Genomic DNA, 18,345 nt, shown 5'->3' with positions numbered 1-18,345 from the left:
AGATAGAGTAAATGGGATTTCCTCAGGGGTATGAAAAAAAGAAAGAAAACTTTCCACCTGAGTAGCTGGAAGGATGTAGTAGATATCCACTCAGTTCAAAAGCTGTGTATGGGGCGGGTTTGAGATAAAAGATGAGGATGTATCAAATAGGCAGTTGTATGTTCAGGACCGGAGTTAGAGAGGGAAGTCTAGACTAGAAATACAGATTTGGATTTGCCAAGATCTACATGACTGAGCTCACAAAGAACATAAATATAGGTCAATTAGAGAGGAGGATCTAGCCGAGACCAAGGGACTGAGCCCTGAGGCAGTTCAGTTTTAGGATCTGGAGTGAAGAGGAGGAGCCAGCAAAGGAAACTGTGGGTGAAGAGGAAAACCAAGAGATTGTGGTGTTCTGGAAGCAAAGTAAAGATAGTATATCAAGGAGGTAATAACCCATTGCAAATTCTACTGATAGGTCAAGCCAGATGAGGACTAATAACTGACCATCGGGTTTAGCAGTTTGGAGGTCATGGCTTGTCTTGGTGAAAGCTGATTTGGAAAAGAGGTTAATTAAGTGAAGGCTTAATTGGAATGAATGTAAGAGAATTGGAACAGTGAATTTAGACACCCCTTTCTAGGAGTTTTAATGTAAAGAGGAACAAAGAAATGGGTTAGCCAGGTGGTAGTTGGCACATGAATTGGAGGTTGAAAGTAGTTATATGAAAACAGCTAAGCTTAGTGCCCCCCTTTTGATAAATATTTGTTGTATTCCTACTGTGTGTCCAAGATTGTTCAGTGTTTTATAGATACAAAAATTAATGAGCTGTAGTTTCTCTCCTTGAGGGTATGGGAGTAGCCCGGGCTGTGTGTCCATGGAGGGCTTTGGAGAAGAAGTGCTTTCATCAAAGAGGTGATACTGCTTCTACTTCATATTTTATAGGATCTGGGGGAGAAACCAAACTGTCGTATCTGTTCCTGACTAAAAATACTCAAATCTTTAAAAAAAAAAAATTTTTTTTTGTGTTAATTTTCTTTATCTTAGCCCACTCATTGATTTTGCTTTAACTGTTCCTTGTGAACTTCTTGAAGACCCAATAAGTGCATTTTTGAAAAAAAAAAAAAAAGTGTGTTTTGAAAACAGAATGAGTGTCGCACACATCCTTGTCAGCACCCTCCTTATAGCCAGTCACTAGCAGAGGACAATTAAATGAATGAGGACATGTAAGTAGAATGGGATATGTTGAAGAGAGGCAGATGAGGTCAAGGAACATAGTTGTTCATTTACTTAATTCATTTACTGCACAAGTATTTATTATTTAGGATAAACTTTGGACAAGATCATGCAAAAGCTTAATTTGCTGATTGAGTATAGGGAACAAAAAGCAAGAATGGGAAGAAAAGCAAAGGAATGAAATGGTCTGAGTGGCCTTTGAAGATAGAAGCCTAGAAAAACGTGATGATGTAGTAAAATGAAGTAGATGTTAAAATCACAGCATACCTGGGTTTAGATCCCACGTCTGCTAGTTACTAGTTGAGTGGCCTTGAGCAAGCTAATGACTATACTGAGTCCACAGTCTCTATTTCAGTAGTAACTCTACCACTCCAGGTTGTTAGGAGACTTATGGTGCCCAGAAGAATATTAGGTCAGAGCAGATATTCAAAAATTGTTACCTTACTTCTCTCTTTCTTTAACTGGAACTTTTTCAATTATTTCTTCCAGAATACAAAGTTTGATAGTTGAGCTGGGGTTTGAAATAATTACATGAATGCAGAGTTGTCTTTTTCTTTCCCCGTCTTCAGGAGCACTAACAATATCCCATGAGCATTGTGAGCATAAGTGGAAAACAAAACAAAACCGAAGTAGACACATAGCTCAGTTAAACATGCTGAATATCAGCCATACTGCATCTCAGCAAGCAGACATGCTGCCTGGAGTGTATTTGAATAGGATAATGAATGGGATCACCCAGTACGTCTATCCACTGTCAGACCACCTCACAATTACCCTTCACTCCCCTACCAGTCTTAATGACTTGCAGCCTCTGCTGTAGCAGAAAGAAGTATGGGGGCGGGGAGGGGTGATGAATCTGACAAAAGGGAGGGGTCCAGTGGAGGCGAATGTACAATACTTGGAGTAATTGTGGGAAGCTGGCTGTCTGTCGTAGGAGACTCTGCATAAAGCTCTTTTATAGAAGGAGAGTTGAAGTAGCTAAGGAGACAAGGAGGACAGTTGAAATACATCTTGCAGTGCCGGCATTCCCATCAACTCTTCACCAACTATGAGAAAATTTGAGAAACAAGTTCTGTGGCTTTAGAATCTGAACTGAATTTTATTTCAATTATTTGCTTGCATTGAAGAAAGAGAATCTTGGGTTACCTTAGTACGAGGCTCAGTTCAAATCGAGAATTCCAGAAATTAACTTGAAGCATTACATTTTGGATATGGCGAGCAGATATGAGACCTTAGAAGGAGTTCTTTGGAGTTTTCTAAAATTGGTGAACAAAGTTGGGGAGGTGTGCTCCTATAAAGAAGGATTATTTCAGAATAGGGGAACATTTTAAAAAAGTAGTTTACTGAAAACTAGAGCTTCTGTATAGCAAATGGAGGTATGATTCTTCTCTTTAAAATATCTTAATGTCTTATGAAGGTTAAACATAAAAATGTTTACATAATTTTTTTTTCTCTTTCTCCCTTCCTGCTATATTTCATATTAGTCTTATGAGGTCTAATCACTTTTTTTTCTCTTTAAAAATTACTGGTCCGGGGCTTCCCTGGTGGCGCAGTGGTTGAGAGTCCGCCTGCCGATGCAGGGGACACAGGTTCGTGCCCCAGTCCGGGAAGATCCCACATGCCGCGGAGCGGCTGGGCCCATGAGCCATGGACGCTGTGCCTGCGTGTCCAGAGCCTGTGCTCCGCAACGGGAGAGGCCACAATGGTGAGAGGCCCGCGTACCACAAAAAAAAAAAAAAAAAAAAAAAATTACTGGGCCAAAGTGACTAGGCTTTTAAAAAATAAAGAGCAGAGAAGAGTGGAAAGAAAACTTGTGTTCAAGTTAAACTTGGAGGACTTGATAGAGGGAGAGGGGTAAGTCAGTCCACATTTATAATAGGAATGTTTGAAGCCCTGTTCGTGGCACCTTATACATGTTCTCATTTAGTCCAGTGAGGTAGTACTGTCCTGCCCACTTTACATACAAACATAAAATGTGTACTCTGTGTACACCTTGAAGTATATTTTGAATACTGTTGACGGGGTATTCATAACTGTTGGTTGTGTGTGGTTTATCCTAGTGTCCAATTAAGCCGACATTATCCACACAGAGAATTCTGTCTTGGTGCCTGTATGGAGACCTTTCAGTTCAACGGGGCCCTCTCTCATCTACTTTAATTTTGACAAAGATTTTTCCAGGCATATTGACACCTTTTTATTGATATTTTTTCCTTTTGTTCTAAACCATCAATCAGATATTTATTAGACACTTAGTATGTTCTTCCCCCTGTGCTATAAATCCGACAGAAGTGAAAGGCCAGGGTTTTGCCTTCAAAGAAATTTTATTCTTTTTAAGGATATAACATGCACCCATTTGAGAGGCACAGGACAGTAACAGAATGCTCTATTTTGTGGTGTAAATAAAGACTGTAGCTGTTAGAAGCAAGTGTGATCTATGTTAACTGGAATAACATAGGGGGCTTTGAAAAGAAGGTAGAGTTTGACCTTTGCTTTGAAGCTGCTCTTGGTTAAGGATGGAGAAATAGCCTAAGAATAGACAGGGACTGTGGGCCTCCTGATCACACCATACATTAAGTAGAGTAACATTTATCTGAAGTTATTTGAAAACTCTGTGATCACTCTTTGACTCAAAATCTATCTTTCTCGTGTAACCTGTCCCATCTCCACTGTTAGAAATGCTTGCTTCTGGGATAAGTATTGTCTTTAGAAGGCATCCTTTAAAATGTCCATGTGTTTTGGAGGAGCAAAGAGTAGGTTTCTGACAATTTAGTGTGAGGGCACTCACCAGATGATTCTCTCTGACTGGAATAAAAGGAAGGCTTAGAGATAGGATAGGATACATTGTAAGAAAATCATCAATACCGAGGTGCTAGGGTAGAAAGGATAAACATCGATGACATCTGTTTTAATTTGAAAGAGTTTAGTGTTGGGAGTTAAGGAGGAAGTTAGCCAATCATACTATTTTACTGCCTCTAACAGTAGTGGGTATTTCTTAAATATCTTTGACTTTTAAATAAACTAGCTTAACAGGCATTCAGAAGGTTTTCTTTTGGATATACCTGCACCCAGTTTTGTCATTAACCTTTTAATCGAAAAATAAGCCTACCTTTGGTCAATATACACATGATTTCAGCCTCAGGTGACTAAATAATTTCCAAAACAAAAATCAGATGGAGGTTATTAATTTCAAAACATATCACTGAAATGTTCTGGCTGTGGAAATATTCAACCAAAAATCATAGTTTCAGGTGCTGTGTGCAGAATCTCTATTCCAAATCAGTATTTTCCTAGGTGGATTTCATGAAATGCAAATTCCACAGGTAATTGTGAGGTGTTATTTTAAGGGACAGGAGGAGGATCTGTAGTTAAGTAAGTTTGGGAAACACTCGCTCAGGTAAACAGAGTTTTTTGCTTCAAGACTACCTAGAGGGACTTCCTTGGTGGCGCACTGGTTAAGAATCCGCCTGCCGATGCAGGGGGACATGAGTTCGATTCCCTGGTCCGGGAAGATCCCACATGCCGCGGAGCAACTAAGACCATGCACCACAACTACTGAGCCGGCACTCTAGAGTCCGCGAGCCACAGCTACTGAGCCTGTGTGTCTAGAGCCCGTGTTCTGCAACAAGAGAAGCCACTGCAATGAGAAGACTGCACATCGCAACAAAGAGTAGCCCCCGCTCGATGCAACTAGAGAAAGCCTGCATGCAGCAACGAAGACCCAGTGCAACCCAAAATAAATAAGTAAATTAAAAAAAAAAAGACTACCTAGAACACCTAGGATGCTGGTGTGTGTTCTGACTTCCAAGAGGGGAATCCAAGAAGCTATTGTTCTAATCTTAACCAGACCCCACGACTAGTGTTCTGTGGGATATACTTTGGAAAATGTGGTTCTGACATGATTGGAAACTCTAAAAGCTCTCTATAGATAAGGAATTAATGCTTTTTCAGAAGGAAATGCAATCAATCAATCAATGATAAAGAAATATATATTAAACCAACACGCTTGAGTTTTGAATTCTACGTTTGTGGAGCAGAATAAGTCAATAGACGAGTCCTCTAGCTCTGAGATTTTACAATTATAAATTCACTGAAAAGACCATTTCTCTTGTTACTACTTTCAGTCCTGTGGGTAGTCGCAGTATGAAATGTACCAGCACAAAAGTCTATCTTTGTGTGGGAGAGGTCACCTCTTCTCCTAGTAAATATAAGGTAGATCCTTCCGTGACTTCTTTCACTGTTCATTCCAGGGGGCTATTTAAATTCCTGTGGTGTTAGCTGATGACTTTTTAAAGTACCTGGACAAACTAACAAAAGATTAGGTAGCAGAGATTAGCCTTGTATGTAATCAGTGTACAGCAGTATTCCATTCATACTGGGTCTAACCGTGTGCCAGAAATTTTAGCTGCAATTAGCCGTGGGGTGTAAGTGCAGCATTAACAGCAATTTGATGAATGGTTATCCACTTTATAAGCTAGTATCGGTATCTGCTCCTTGAATCTTCTGCACTAAGTAGAAAGGACATTTGTGGTCTTCCTGTGTTCAGTTGCTTTGTGAATGATCTTGTTAAATTTCTCTGTATTTTGTGAGTACCACACTAAGATAACTTAGCCTAAAACTTAGCATCGTTATCGTATTTAAAGATTTAGAGACGTAAACAGGGTTCAGGTGCCTCAATGCTTGGAATTTTTGCACAAGCAAAGTCTAGGGTGAGCTTTATCATTTCTCTCAGTCATGTCCTTGTCCTTTTCAAAGAGGAGGTAAAATACAATCAAAGGGACAGCGATTTCTTAGCCCTTCATTAGGTGTCCACTCGTGTATGTTTTGCTCTAGCTTTTGGCATTACAGCCTAGGGACAGTGACTGTGACTCTGCCTGTCCTTTACATGCTCATAAGTATGACTTCCAGCATAGGTGCCAAGCACCATCTTTGTTGCCTTCCACCGAATTACAATTTCACCCCTTATTGAGGTTGTTAATATGTTACAAATAACCATGATTGGAAAACCAAACTGTCTGTGATTAATTTTTGTTCCATCTCTACCATATAGAACTTGCCTTTGACTTCGAAGAGTCATCTGAGCTCAGAACAGGTGACAGAATAGGAAGCTGTGCAGTGATTCATGAGAGTAGATGGAAGTCAATGATTAGTTCATGTGGCTGTGGTCTCCAGTAATGGCATAAATCTTTAGGGAAGTTCTTTATGTCAGGCTGCATGCCTGCCTGTGTCAAATCCCGTATAGGCTGGCGTATACTGTGAATTGAGAAATCTGAGGGATGAACAAAAATTCCTTCTGTGGTCCACTGTAAACATGTCACACAGACTTGATACAGGAGGAAAGCATAGTATTGCTGTTAACCATACAAAGCTAAATTTTGTATATTTATAAACACAAAGACCATTCACTTGTAGCTAAACACCTTTTTGGAATGAGAGGAAAAACTGTTCATTGTTTGATTGTAGGCAAATACCTATCTGGGACTTTTTAGGTCCCAGATTGAAATTTTCAAGGTCTGTTGAATCTTAAAATAATGAGGAAGGCAATGAATACATAGCAAGGCTAGAAGAGAGCGCTTACCATTGTGTCATTTAAACCAGTGGGGTTTTTAACAGCACCCTCCCACCCCGGGGTAATAAAGCTTAACATGTGTTTGTGCTGTTGCCTTTGCATTATATGATACAAGTTGAAGAATCTTCCCAGGGAGTTAATACTCATGAGTTGAGAAATCATTCCTTATTTCCTTTATCATTCTTTACTGCAGTTAGCCAGAGCACCAAACATGGTAATGTGTTCAGCTGACCACTACCAAACCATTAAGCAGGCCACAAACAGAGGGAGGAAGGTCTTCAATTCGAAGATAGGAATTAACTGGAACAGATTGAAAATAAGACAACCCGAGGACACATGAGTCCCCTTTGATAAGAAACGAAGAAGTCACAGGGCTCATTGTCAGAGAACACCATTACCAGAGACAGAGGTAGAGCCATCTGGTCCAGGAGTGCATCCCTGCCCTTCTTGGTCCCGTGTCCTCTGCCACCCAGAGCCCAGGGGACTACGGGTCACCTGCAACTCCTCTGATATGCTGTGCTTTCTGATGGGGACCCTGGCGGCACAGCCCTCATCAGGCTGGGATCCGCCATTGTGAAAAGTCACCATCATTCCTATCCCTTCACTGCTGAAGCCAAAGCGGTTCTAAGGAAATCAGAATTCCTGCAATACCCTCTCTCATGAGCTCCTTTGATGAGAAAAGAGGCTTTGTTGCTGCTTTCCAAAGTTGTTAAAGTCTGTTACGTTTGGCATCTCTGGATGATAATTTGTATTGTATTTAGCATCTGTATCTTCAGAGAGAATTATTTCTATAATGGAAGGTAGTAGGGAGAAATAAAACTCAAAATTCATGTGGCAAGCTATCAATGTAAATCAACTTAGGGAAAAGATTCTAAAGAAAGAAATAAAGGTGGCTCATATCTTAAAAAAAAAAAACAACCCTTTTTTTTTTAGGGGAAGAAAAGCAGAACAAGGTTGTAAAGGCTGCTGAGAAATGGCTGCACGTTTCTCCGTGTGTGGTACCCCTCATCTGCTGGCCTAGGTTTTAAACCCAGCACATTGCTGTTAGTCCCACTGAAGGGATGAGAAAGTGAAAGGTCATTGAGAGACTTTTAAAAAATAACAATACTCTTTATGCTTAGAGCAGTTTTACAGAAACTTTAGCAGATGAGCTGGAGGGTTCCCATATACCCCCTCTCCTGCTGGCCGTTTCCCCTATTATCTTGCATTAGTGTGGTACCTTTGTTACAAACAGTGAACCAGTATTGATACATTATTAAGGAAAGTCCCTAATTTACGTTAGAGTTCACTCCTGGTGTGGTACGTCTGTGGTTTTGACAGATGCATCATGTCACATACTCACCATCACGGTGTCACACAGAATAGCTCTACTGCCCTAAAAACCTCCTGTGCTCCACCCATTCCCCACCCCACCCCGATGCCTCCAGTGATCCCCCTCGTGGCTTTTGCGGTGGGCCCTCGGCCCGCGAGCCTCTTTGCCCTCCCGTCGTGAGTTGGCTGTTGTTCATCCTTCAGTTCCCACACAAGCATCATTCCCCAGGGCGCCCCTTGCTTGCACGCTGCCCTCCACTCCCCACACCGGATCGGATCTCTGATCTGTCATCTTTCCTCCTACCCTGTGCGCTGCCTTCCATGCAGTGGTCACAGGTTTCATGTATACAGTTGGGTGAATAACTTGTCTGTGACGCTGGCTTGGAGGTTCATGGATGAGTAATAGGGCAGAATGAAGAACAGAGCTACTTCAAATCCCATTCCTCAGTCCCGCTGCTGGCACTTAGGCATGTTACCCACATTACCAATAACTCAGGACAGGGGCAATTTTAAAACCCCCCTTTAAAAAAATCTGCAACTTTCAGCTCTATTTCCTGATTCCCATATGATGTAAAATGATGAGAAAATAAAGACCACTGCACTTTCTTCTACTCTTTTCCTTACTTGTGCCTTCTGACAATTATAGCGTTACTTTTACACTGAAATATGTAGAAATTTTCTGTAATTATAATATGGTTTATATGCCTTTGCTCTAAGTTACACTAAAAGAAAAACACCAAAGATCATTATCCAAGAATGAGTTAAGTTTTTATTTCGCTCCTGAGTTTTTCCCATGGCTGTCTCCCAGTTATTCCTCTTTCTTGAATTACTGTTTTTAGTAATTAGTAATTACTAATAATTACTGAATTATTAGAATATTTTCTCTATTTTTTTCCTTCAGAAGAGTCTAAGAATTTCTAAATCTTGTATCACTTCATATCTAAAGTATGTATTTGTTATTTTATTTTTATGAGATTTCAGCGTTGGGTCAGTAGTACTCGTTAGTTCATAGCACATTATCATCTCTGGTCCAGGCAAGAATCCTCATTGGTTGATTGATCCATTGCTTCCCTTTTGTCCCTATATCATTTCCCATTACGCAAACATGTTAGTGTGTGTGTATATTAGAATATATATTTTTAATTTTGTTAGTAGAAAAAGTGCCTTATTGTGTTTGCATTTATTTTAATCTACATAGATAGTTTCTGTCATTTATCACGATTCTGTTTCCTACTATGTGTTATGTTTTCACAAGGCACTGTGTTTTCTATCCATCCACATTTCTCTGTGTGCATCTAATCCATTGCTTGGTGTATATCTACAAGTGTTTCCTGCTTTTGGTCCAATGATGGCCACCAAGTTCAAATGTATTTTAAATTTTCTTTAAAAATCTTCTTTGTGTTTGAATGTTTTTAAGCCCTTCTAATTGAATTTGTGCCCTCTGATTGAATGTTCAAATGGAAATATAGGTATATGAATTGTACAGGCAGTAAATGTCTGAATGAACTTGTGTTAAACACAAGGATTCATATGTATAATAATCTAGAGAATTGTTTTCCTAATAAAAGCAATCTTTTGACAAAAGACAAATCCTGCTTGCATGTTGAGACCTGGATACAGTAGAATAAGTTCTCAGAAACTTACAGTATACAGCACAAAAGGCATAGTGGCAATAAAAATAAAATGACTGTACAAGGAGACCTAGATACCTTAGTTTGGTAATATGTCATATATTAAATATGCTTTAAAGCAATATTTTATTAAAATGAAGAATATCTTTTGGAGCTTTTTCCTTCAGAGTTATTTGAATTATGAAAAATACCTTTTTTACTCTATTATTGAATGCATGCATGTCTTGACATTTTCCCATAAGAACTTGAGGTATCTTTCTACAAAGACTGTATACCCTGAGGATAATGAATAGGGTAGGAATGGAACAGCATTACTTTGTAGGAGAGGCATTTCCAAGTATTTTATTTAAAAGCAAAGCCTGTGGCCTTGATTGAGCATTACATTTAACTTTAACCTTCTTGTAAACTGAAAAATTGAAAACATGGTAGATTATATCAGTTTTCATAATCAGAATAGAAGAAGCATACTCATTTCTCAGGGCAGATACTCTATTTCCTGGTAGAGGTATGCCCCACTGAGCATCTCCTAGGGCAGCTGTGGGTATAGGAAAGAGGCTAACCATTAGTAGGGTTTACACTGAATTCTCAAGGTTAGAAGCGCAGTTCTCAGATAAAAAGCAGAGATTTTACTGAGGAAGCAATGTTGTATTTACACTCAAGCAAGTGTTTGATTAAGACCCTAGAATTCTGTATCACCTAGTGCTATATCTTTAGCACATGGAATCTTGGAAGTGGCAGCTATAGGTAGGAATTCTGATTCTGCCCCTTGTTACCTGTGTGGTCCTGGACACATTTTATCTCTGCAAACTTCAATTTTCTGATATATAATGGTAATAATTAACAATAAACTACCTTGTAAAACTGTTGCTAGGATGATTAAGTCAGGTGAAAGTTCCTAGGATAATTCAGTATGTACTACATAAGTATGTTGTTAGGATTAAGTGTGATAAACCACGTGAAGTTCCTAGGATGGTACCTGGTGCGTATGACCAGGTCTTCAGTGAGCATTAATGGGCCTTCCTTTCCCTTCCCCGTCTTAATGAGCTTTCCTTCTCTACTGCAGGGAAAGCACACATTGCATGTAGATACCGGAATGGAAGGTGATTGGTGTGGCCTTATTCCTGTTGGACAGCCATGCAATCGGGTTACGACAACAGGCCTAAAGTGGAACGTCAGTAAGTAAAACCCTTGCACAAAGGGAGGTTTTCTTTCTTTTTTAAAAAAAAATTTCTCTTGATAAATAATTAGAAGTGGAATTGCTAGGTCATATGGGAACTCTATGTTTAACCTTTCAAGGAACTGCCAGACTATTTTCCAAAGCAGCTGTACCAATTTTATATTCCTGCCAGTGATGGATGAAGGTTCCAGTTTCTCCATATCCTCACCACACATGTTTTTGTTGTTATTATTATTCCCATCCTAGTGAGTATGAAGTGTTATCTCATTGTGGTTTTTATCTGCTTTTTCCTGATGACTAATGATGTTGAATGTATTTTCACGTGCTTATGGGCCATTCGTATATTTTCTTTGGAGTAATGTCTATTTAGATCTTCTGCATATATTTTAATCGGGTTATCGCTTTTTTTATGTTGAGTTGTAAGATTCCCTTACGTATTCTGGATAAAAGTCCTTTATCAGATAGATGATTTGAAAATATTTTCTCAGAGTCTTTGGCATATCTTTTTATTTTCTGAAATTTAATTAACTAAGTGCATTAAGTTAATCTAATTTAAATTTGATGAAGTCTCATTTTTTCTTTTATGGATCATACTTCTGGTGTCGTGTCTAATCACTCTTTGCCCAGCCTTCTTCGCGATTCTGTACACCTGAAACCTACTTTACTTTTCCAGAGAAGTAGCTATTCTTACTAAAATAGAGTTATTTTTATAATCAGACACCTGAGATTTTATAAAATTAACTGTCCTTAGTAAATTTTAAAATGTTCTTCAGTACTTATGAACTGTATTCAGTACTGTACCTCGGTACTAGTCGTACTAAAACTGTCTGGTTTGAAAAGAACAAAAAATGAGGTGGATCCATTCATGAAATAAATTTCAAAAGAAACCATCAGGCATTATGAAACGAATCATCCCTAGTCTCTAAGAATAACAGTAATTTAATCAAAGGGCTTTGCCTGAATGTCAAAGGGATTATTTCATGATTGACCAATACCTCTAAGGTTGTAAAAAGTAAAATACGGAACCATGTCATTCTTTTATAACATGTAAAACTTTGAGGTTCCTACAAGGAAATAAATATTTCAAGAAATAAATACATTGAAGATTAAAAGATATTTTAAAAGGCCTTTCTATGAGCCGTTGCTGAAACAATTAGGAAAAAAACTAGAGATATTTTGAAGCAAATGTCTGGCAAGGTCATCAGAATTTGAAAGGACGGTGAGAACAGATCTCCTCCAGTGCATAGAAATCAGTGTGACAGGCTTTGAAGCGGTTAGCTGAAACTGACATGAGCTCCCATCAGAAGCTTTATTTGAAAACATTTCCAGCCTAAAACAATTGTTTTACTGTCTGGAGCTCCCATTCTCTCCAAGGACCCAGTCTAGACAGTGGTGAGCTTCCTCCTGGATCTGGTAGTGACCTCACTTTCCAGGGCCGACACCAAGACACGCTGGGCACTGTGCAAAGTGAACAGGAGAGTTGACCGTATAGCTTCCATTATCTTACAGGAACAGGCAAGAGTTGGAGGATACAAGAGATTCTTCTGTGCTCTTTAGAACATCCTCCGAGCCCCTGTGTTCCACACCCAAATGCACATCCTAATTCTTTTTTTTTTCTAATTTAAACTTATAAAAATGTCTTATACAATCTTTAAAGGTTATACTCCATTTACAGTTATTACAAAACATTAGCTATATTCCCAGTGTTGTGCAGTACATTTCTATCGTACACCCAGTAGTTTGCACCCCCCACTCTCCTCCCCCTGTATTGCCCACCCTCCACCCGTAACCACTAGTTTGCTCTCTGTATCTGCGAGTCTGCTTCTTTTTTGTTATATTGACTAGTTGGTTGTATTTTTTAACTCCACATATAAGTGATATCATACAGTATCTGAATAATAAAATTTAGTCCAGGAAGGGGCCTTGGGCATGATGGATTTTTTTTTTTTTTTTTTTTTTTTTTTGCGGTACGCGGGCCTCTCACTGTCGTGGCCTCTCCCGTTGCGGAGCACAGGCTCAGGTCGCGCAGGCTCAGCGGCCGTGGCTCACAGGCCTAACCACTCTGCGGCATGTGGGATCTTCCCAGACCAGGGCACAAACCCATGTCCCTTGCATCGGCAGGCGGACTCTCAACCACTGCGCCACCAGGGAAGCCCCATGATGGAGCTTTTAATCTTCTTGTCTGTGATAATGTTTCAGTCCTGCCGAAATGCTCTACACTATTACTTACCTATATATTTACAGATTGCTTCAACTTTTGAAATAGATACTTTTTTCTCTACAACTCTGTGAAAATAAGAAATAGGAACTTCACAGGGTATGAAAAGCAACAGAGTTGAGACGCAAGTGTTTCATCAGTGGTATGTGGTAAAAGTGCTAATGAATGGGGTCTTCTGATAGGTAATATTGCCTCATTAAAAAGCCATAAAAATAACTGTGAAATGACACCTTGTTGGCTTGGAGAGACGTGGATAGATCTTTTTCACAGAGAGCATCCTGCTTTACTCAGTGTCATTGTGAAAGCAGAGCTCGATGTCAGTTTGTCCGTCACCCCTACAAAGTGGCAGGACAGGGCTGGACCCAGAGGAGGAGAAAGGAGATACAGAAACTTAGTCAGGAGTTGCTCACATCCTGGGTCAAGGAGAATAAGCAAGCCCTCATAAGGAAATGCATCAAAATCTTCCTCAGGTGGTCTGGAGGCTGGCATTCTCCCTGTCTGTACCCACACTTAAATATGATGCCACTTTCGGATATGAATCAGAAAGTAGTCTGATTCACCTGTTTCAATTTGTGGTATCTCCCATCATGGTCTGTGTTTAAAACAAGTGCCTGTGGGGGTACCACCCTCCAGAAGTGTATCTTTACTAATTTTGTCGGAACTACCTCTGTTATAATACTTTAATTCATAGCAATATACTGTGAACAGTCTGTGGTGTGTGTCTGGCACTAGAGTTTCTCTAGGCCATGTACACATGGGACTAAAACAGCTGCATCATAGGCAGTGGCATCCTCATCTTTACTAGACCTGCCGTATAGCTCTGAGAGTGGAAATGCCAGTGTACACTTGGCTCAGGAGTACACAGGAGTTCCCATGCTTCACGTCCTTACCCTGTTCTTGGTATTGTCAGATTTAATCATTTTTGCCAGTCTGCTGAGTGCCAATGATATTTCATTGTGGTCTCTGATTGCTGGTGAGCGAAAGCATCTTTTTGTAGTTATTAGCCATGTGAGTTTCCTCTTCTGTGAATTGCTACTTTCTTCTGCCCTTTTAGCCCTTGGACTATTTGTTTCTTTCTTACTAATTCTTAGAAGCTCTTCAGACCCTAATGATCTTCCTCCTGGCTATACATTGCCTTTGCCATTTGTTTATGCCATTTTTGTACACAGAGAGGTTATTAAGTTAAAGGTAGTCAAATTTATCAGTCTTTTCCTTTCAGATTTGTAATTTCTGTGTCATAAATCATGTTTCTATTCCCTGTGGTTGTAAAGATGTTCTCACAGTTTAGTTTTGAGGGGTTTTTTTTTTAGCTTTCTCCTTTCACCTGAAATTGATTTTTGTGTATGATATGAGTTAGGGATCTAATTTTTTTCCTTACTGATAACCAACTGCCCTAGCATCATTTATCATCCTTTTTCCAGTGATTTGTGATATACCATAAGTTTTCATATTCATGGGTATGTTTCTTTGATCTCTAGTCTCTTCCTTTGACTTACATTCTTCTTCCTGTACTGATACCACACTGCCTTAATTAACATAGCTTTATAATAAATATTGAAATGTGTCGAGTCTACCAACCTTGTTCTTCGAAATTTTCATGGCTATTCCTGGCTTTTTTCTCTTCTTTGTAAGCTTTAGCATTAGCGTGACAAGTGTCACACACACAATTCCATCGTAATTTTTATTGGGATTACACTTAATTTACAGATTATTTTGGGGAGACCAGAACAATTGGGGAAGAGAATTCCTGCATGAAACTGAGTCTTCCCATCCATAAACATAACGTATCTCTCCGTGTAATTAGAACTTTTTAATTGCTTTTGATAATTAAAAAATTTTGTCTAAAAGATTCTGTACTTATATAAGATTTGTCTGTAGAAACCTTGTACTTTACACTGCTGTTGGAACTACACCTTTAAAAATTACAGGACTTCCCTGGTGGTCCAGTGGTTAAGACTTTGTGCTTCCAATGCAGGGGACGTGGGTTCAATCCCTGGTCGGGGAACTAATAACATTCTGCGTGGTGTGGCCAAAAAATAAATAAAAATGATATTTTCTGAGTTCATTGGTGCTATATACACATACAATTGACTTTAGTATATTGTATTAATATATTGCTGAATACTTTCATTGTTTCTAAAAAAGGGACTTGGGTTTTCTATAGAGCCACAGTTTTGTTAGTAATCAAGTTTTCTTTCTTCTTCATCTGTAACAAGTAGGATTGTGTTCAGTTAGGAGTAACTGAAATAGCAGCTTTAAAAACTGCCCCCCTTTCCCCCTTCATGTGACAAAGTATAGAGTTAAGTAGTTACAGGGCAAGGTTTCTATGGTTTCCTCAGCCTTTGCCTCAAAACATAAGATGTCTCCGTTGCAACTCCAGCCACTGTGTTCCCCGTTCAGCATCAGGTGGGAAAACACGGAAGAGAGAAAGTAGGACAGCACGTATTGCAGGAAAACAAGGCATCAGGGATTCCCAGCATTTCCAGAAATCCTTCCTGCATCCAATCTGTTGCCTCAGTGGCTAGAACTATCAAATACCACCTAGCAGCAAAGGAGTCTGGGACATGACATTTTTTAATCTGAGGACATAGTCACCCCAAATAAAACCGAGGTCCTGTCAGTGAGGAAAGAAAGAATGAGTAGGAGTCTACTCTTCTATCCAACAAATGCCTTTTCTTTGTCTGCCATCTTGATGAGCAGTTTAGCCACATATATAATAAAAACTTATTTTAACTTTCTTCCAGCCAGTACTCTTCTGGATTTCTGTTGTTGCTGTCGATGAATCCACAATCAGACTAATTCTTTTTTTTTTTTTTTTTTTTTTGTGGTACGCGGGCCTCTCACTGTTGTGGCCTCTCCCATTGTGGAGCACAGGCTCCGGACACGCAGGCTCAGCGGCCATGGCTCACGGGCCCAGCCGCTCCGCGGCATGTGGGATCTTCCCAGACCGGGGCACGAACCCGTGTCCCCTGCATCGGCAGGCGGACTCTCAACCACTGCGCCACCAGGGAAGCCCCAGACTAATTCTTATTTGTTTATAATCTGTCTTTAACTCTATCTACTCTTTAGACCTTATGTTTTTCTTTGATGTTCTACAGATTTACTACAGTATGTTTAAGTGTAACTTCTTTCTTGTTCTAGTTGGTTTTCCTTAGCCCTGATAATTGGTGTTCATTGATTCTGAAAATTTTTCAGATATCCCCGTTTTTCAGATAAGGGCGTGGTAGTTCAAAGCCCTAGTTAGTGATTTGCCCAAATTCATATCATTAAGGGATTGATACACTCAAAATTTGAATTCAGCTCTTCAATGCTATTTTTCCTGTTTCTAACTAGTAAATGAAAGACCTTCCATATAAAATAAGTTGATGTTTTTAAAAAATCACTAAAATGAATTTGGGATAAAGAGAAAAATACAAGAGGGAGTTAACTGTAGACAGGGGAAAGAAAGCAAAGGAGATAGGAAAGAGGACAATAATGGTAGGAAATTAAAAGTAATTTGGAAGAAAAATAAAAATCCTGAGGGACAGAACTTTTAACTTCTCTACACTTTTGCCTAAGAAAAATATTAAATGGTGTTGCGCTCCATTTGTCCAGGCCTCTGCTTTATGACACTCACATTGAGTTTGAAATTATGCATTCATTGTTCTTCATTGTTCCTTTTTTTGTGTTTTTTCAAAGAAGTATAGATATAAATGACAGAGTGAAATAATTTTGTAGCATTGACTGAAAGAGACTCAAATCTAGCCCAAGTGAAAGAATTTTGAAAGCAAAAAAATTCTGAGAAAACAGTTTGAAAAGATTTTTCATCTCTGTGGGAATGCTTTGTAATAAGTGTGTACAGGTATCAAGATTTTCTGCAGGAGTTCTCTGTGAGTTTTTTTTTTTCCTATCTATCTATCTATCTATCTGTTTATTTATTTATACGTCTTTATTGGAGTATAATTGCTTTACAATGGTGTGTTCGTTTCTGCTGTATAACAAAGTGAATCAGCTATACATATACATATGTTCCCATATCCCCTCCCTTTTGCGTCTCCCTCCCACACTCCCTATCCCGCCCCTCTAGGTGGTCACAAAGCACCGAGCTGATCTCCCTGTGCTATGCAGCTGCTTCCCACTAGCTATCTGTTTTACATCTGGTCGTGTATATAAGTCCATGCCACTCTCTCACTTCGTCCCAGCTTACCCTCCCCCCTCCCCGTGTCCTCAAGTCCATTCTCTACGTCTGTGTCTTTATTCCTGTCCCGCCCCTAGGTTCTTCAGAACCTTTTTTTTTTTTTCTTAGAGTCCATGTATATGCGTTAGCATACGGTATTTGCTTTCTCCTTCTGACTTACTCCACCCTGCGTGACGGGCTCTAGGTCCACGCACCACTGTGAGGATTTTTCAGTGCCAGCCCAACAAGGGAACCGTTCAAGCATCTATTAAACAACAACGACGACAGCCACTGCAGTTGCTATTCGTGCAGTTTCAGTGAGAAACTCTTAACTCTCACTCCATTAGGCCTCGCAAGGTGGTTCTAGTCCGGTGCCATGGTTCAACAGTAGCTATACACACTTAAGGTATAGCCTTTGTGAGCTCATGCCACTAATGTGTGAGATGTTGCACGTTTCTAAATGTCGCTATTATTATTTTAATTATCGCTTTTCTAGTCCAGTGCTTGAAAAAAAAACACATTCTGAAACTGTGATGTCAACATTTCCTCTTTGATTCGAGGACAATATCTTTTGGGTCTTCATTCTTTTGATAATCCGTGACCCACTTTGAGTTGAAGAGTTTGTTACAATGTTTACACAAAACACATGCTTTAGGAATCAAAGTTGATGATAATAAGGATGGCTTTTAAAAAATTATTTTTTTTTTTTTTGACCCCAAGGAAGATGTTAGCTAAAGTTTCGCTCCCCAAGACCACTTTCTCAAGTTTACATTTTGGTAAAATGACTGTATTTCATCATAGCCAAGATTTCATCAGTTGTAAGATACATTATTATTTTATGTACACTGAGAAAAAAATGCTACTAATTATAATTGCAGAGATGTGGGGAAAATATATGTTAAAACTGATTAAATATGGTAGATCAAATAGAATAGAAATTTACAAATCAAACTATATGCATAGACATACCACTCTTCAACCTGTTGTGAAAAATTGCAAAAGCCTTTGAAATGGGCAAAAAGATACCTGTGTATCTTTCAGTGGATTGTTTGGCCTGGTCTAGAGGCCCTTGA

The 18,345-nt window shown here is 39.3% G+C and overlaps 1 protein-coding gene across 2 annotated transcripts in view; it reads left to right on the top strand.

Moving 5' to 3' along the window:
* The window catches only part of TPK1 (thiamin pyrophosphokinase 1), a 336,199-nt gene that overhangs the window by 222,406 nt on the left and 95,448 nt on the right, over nt 1-18,345 (top strand). For both annotated transcript variants that reach the window (XM_082631771.1, XM_082631772.1), the window contains exon 8: nt 10,785-10,896. In XM_082631771.1, coding sequence (XP_082487897.1) covers nt 10,785-10,896 — 112 coding nt within the window. The remainder of the gene's footprint in view (nt 1-10,784; nt 10,897-18,345) is intronic.

The sequence above is a fragment of the Mesoplodon mirus genome (genome assembly GCF_964341445.2).
Source record: "Mesoplodon mirus genome assembly, chromosome: 9".
Classification (NCBI taxonomy): domain Eukaryota; kingdom Metazoa; phylum Chordata; class Mammalia; order Artiodactyla; family Ziphiidae; genus Mesoplodon; species Mesoplodon mirus.
This window is presented reverse-complemented; position numbering and strand designations above follow the sequence as displayed.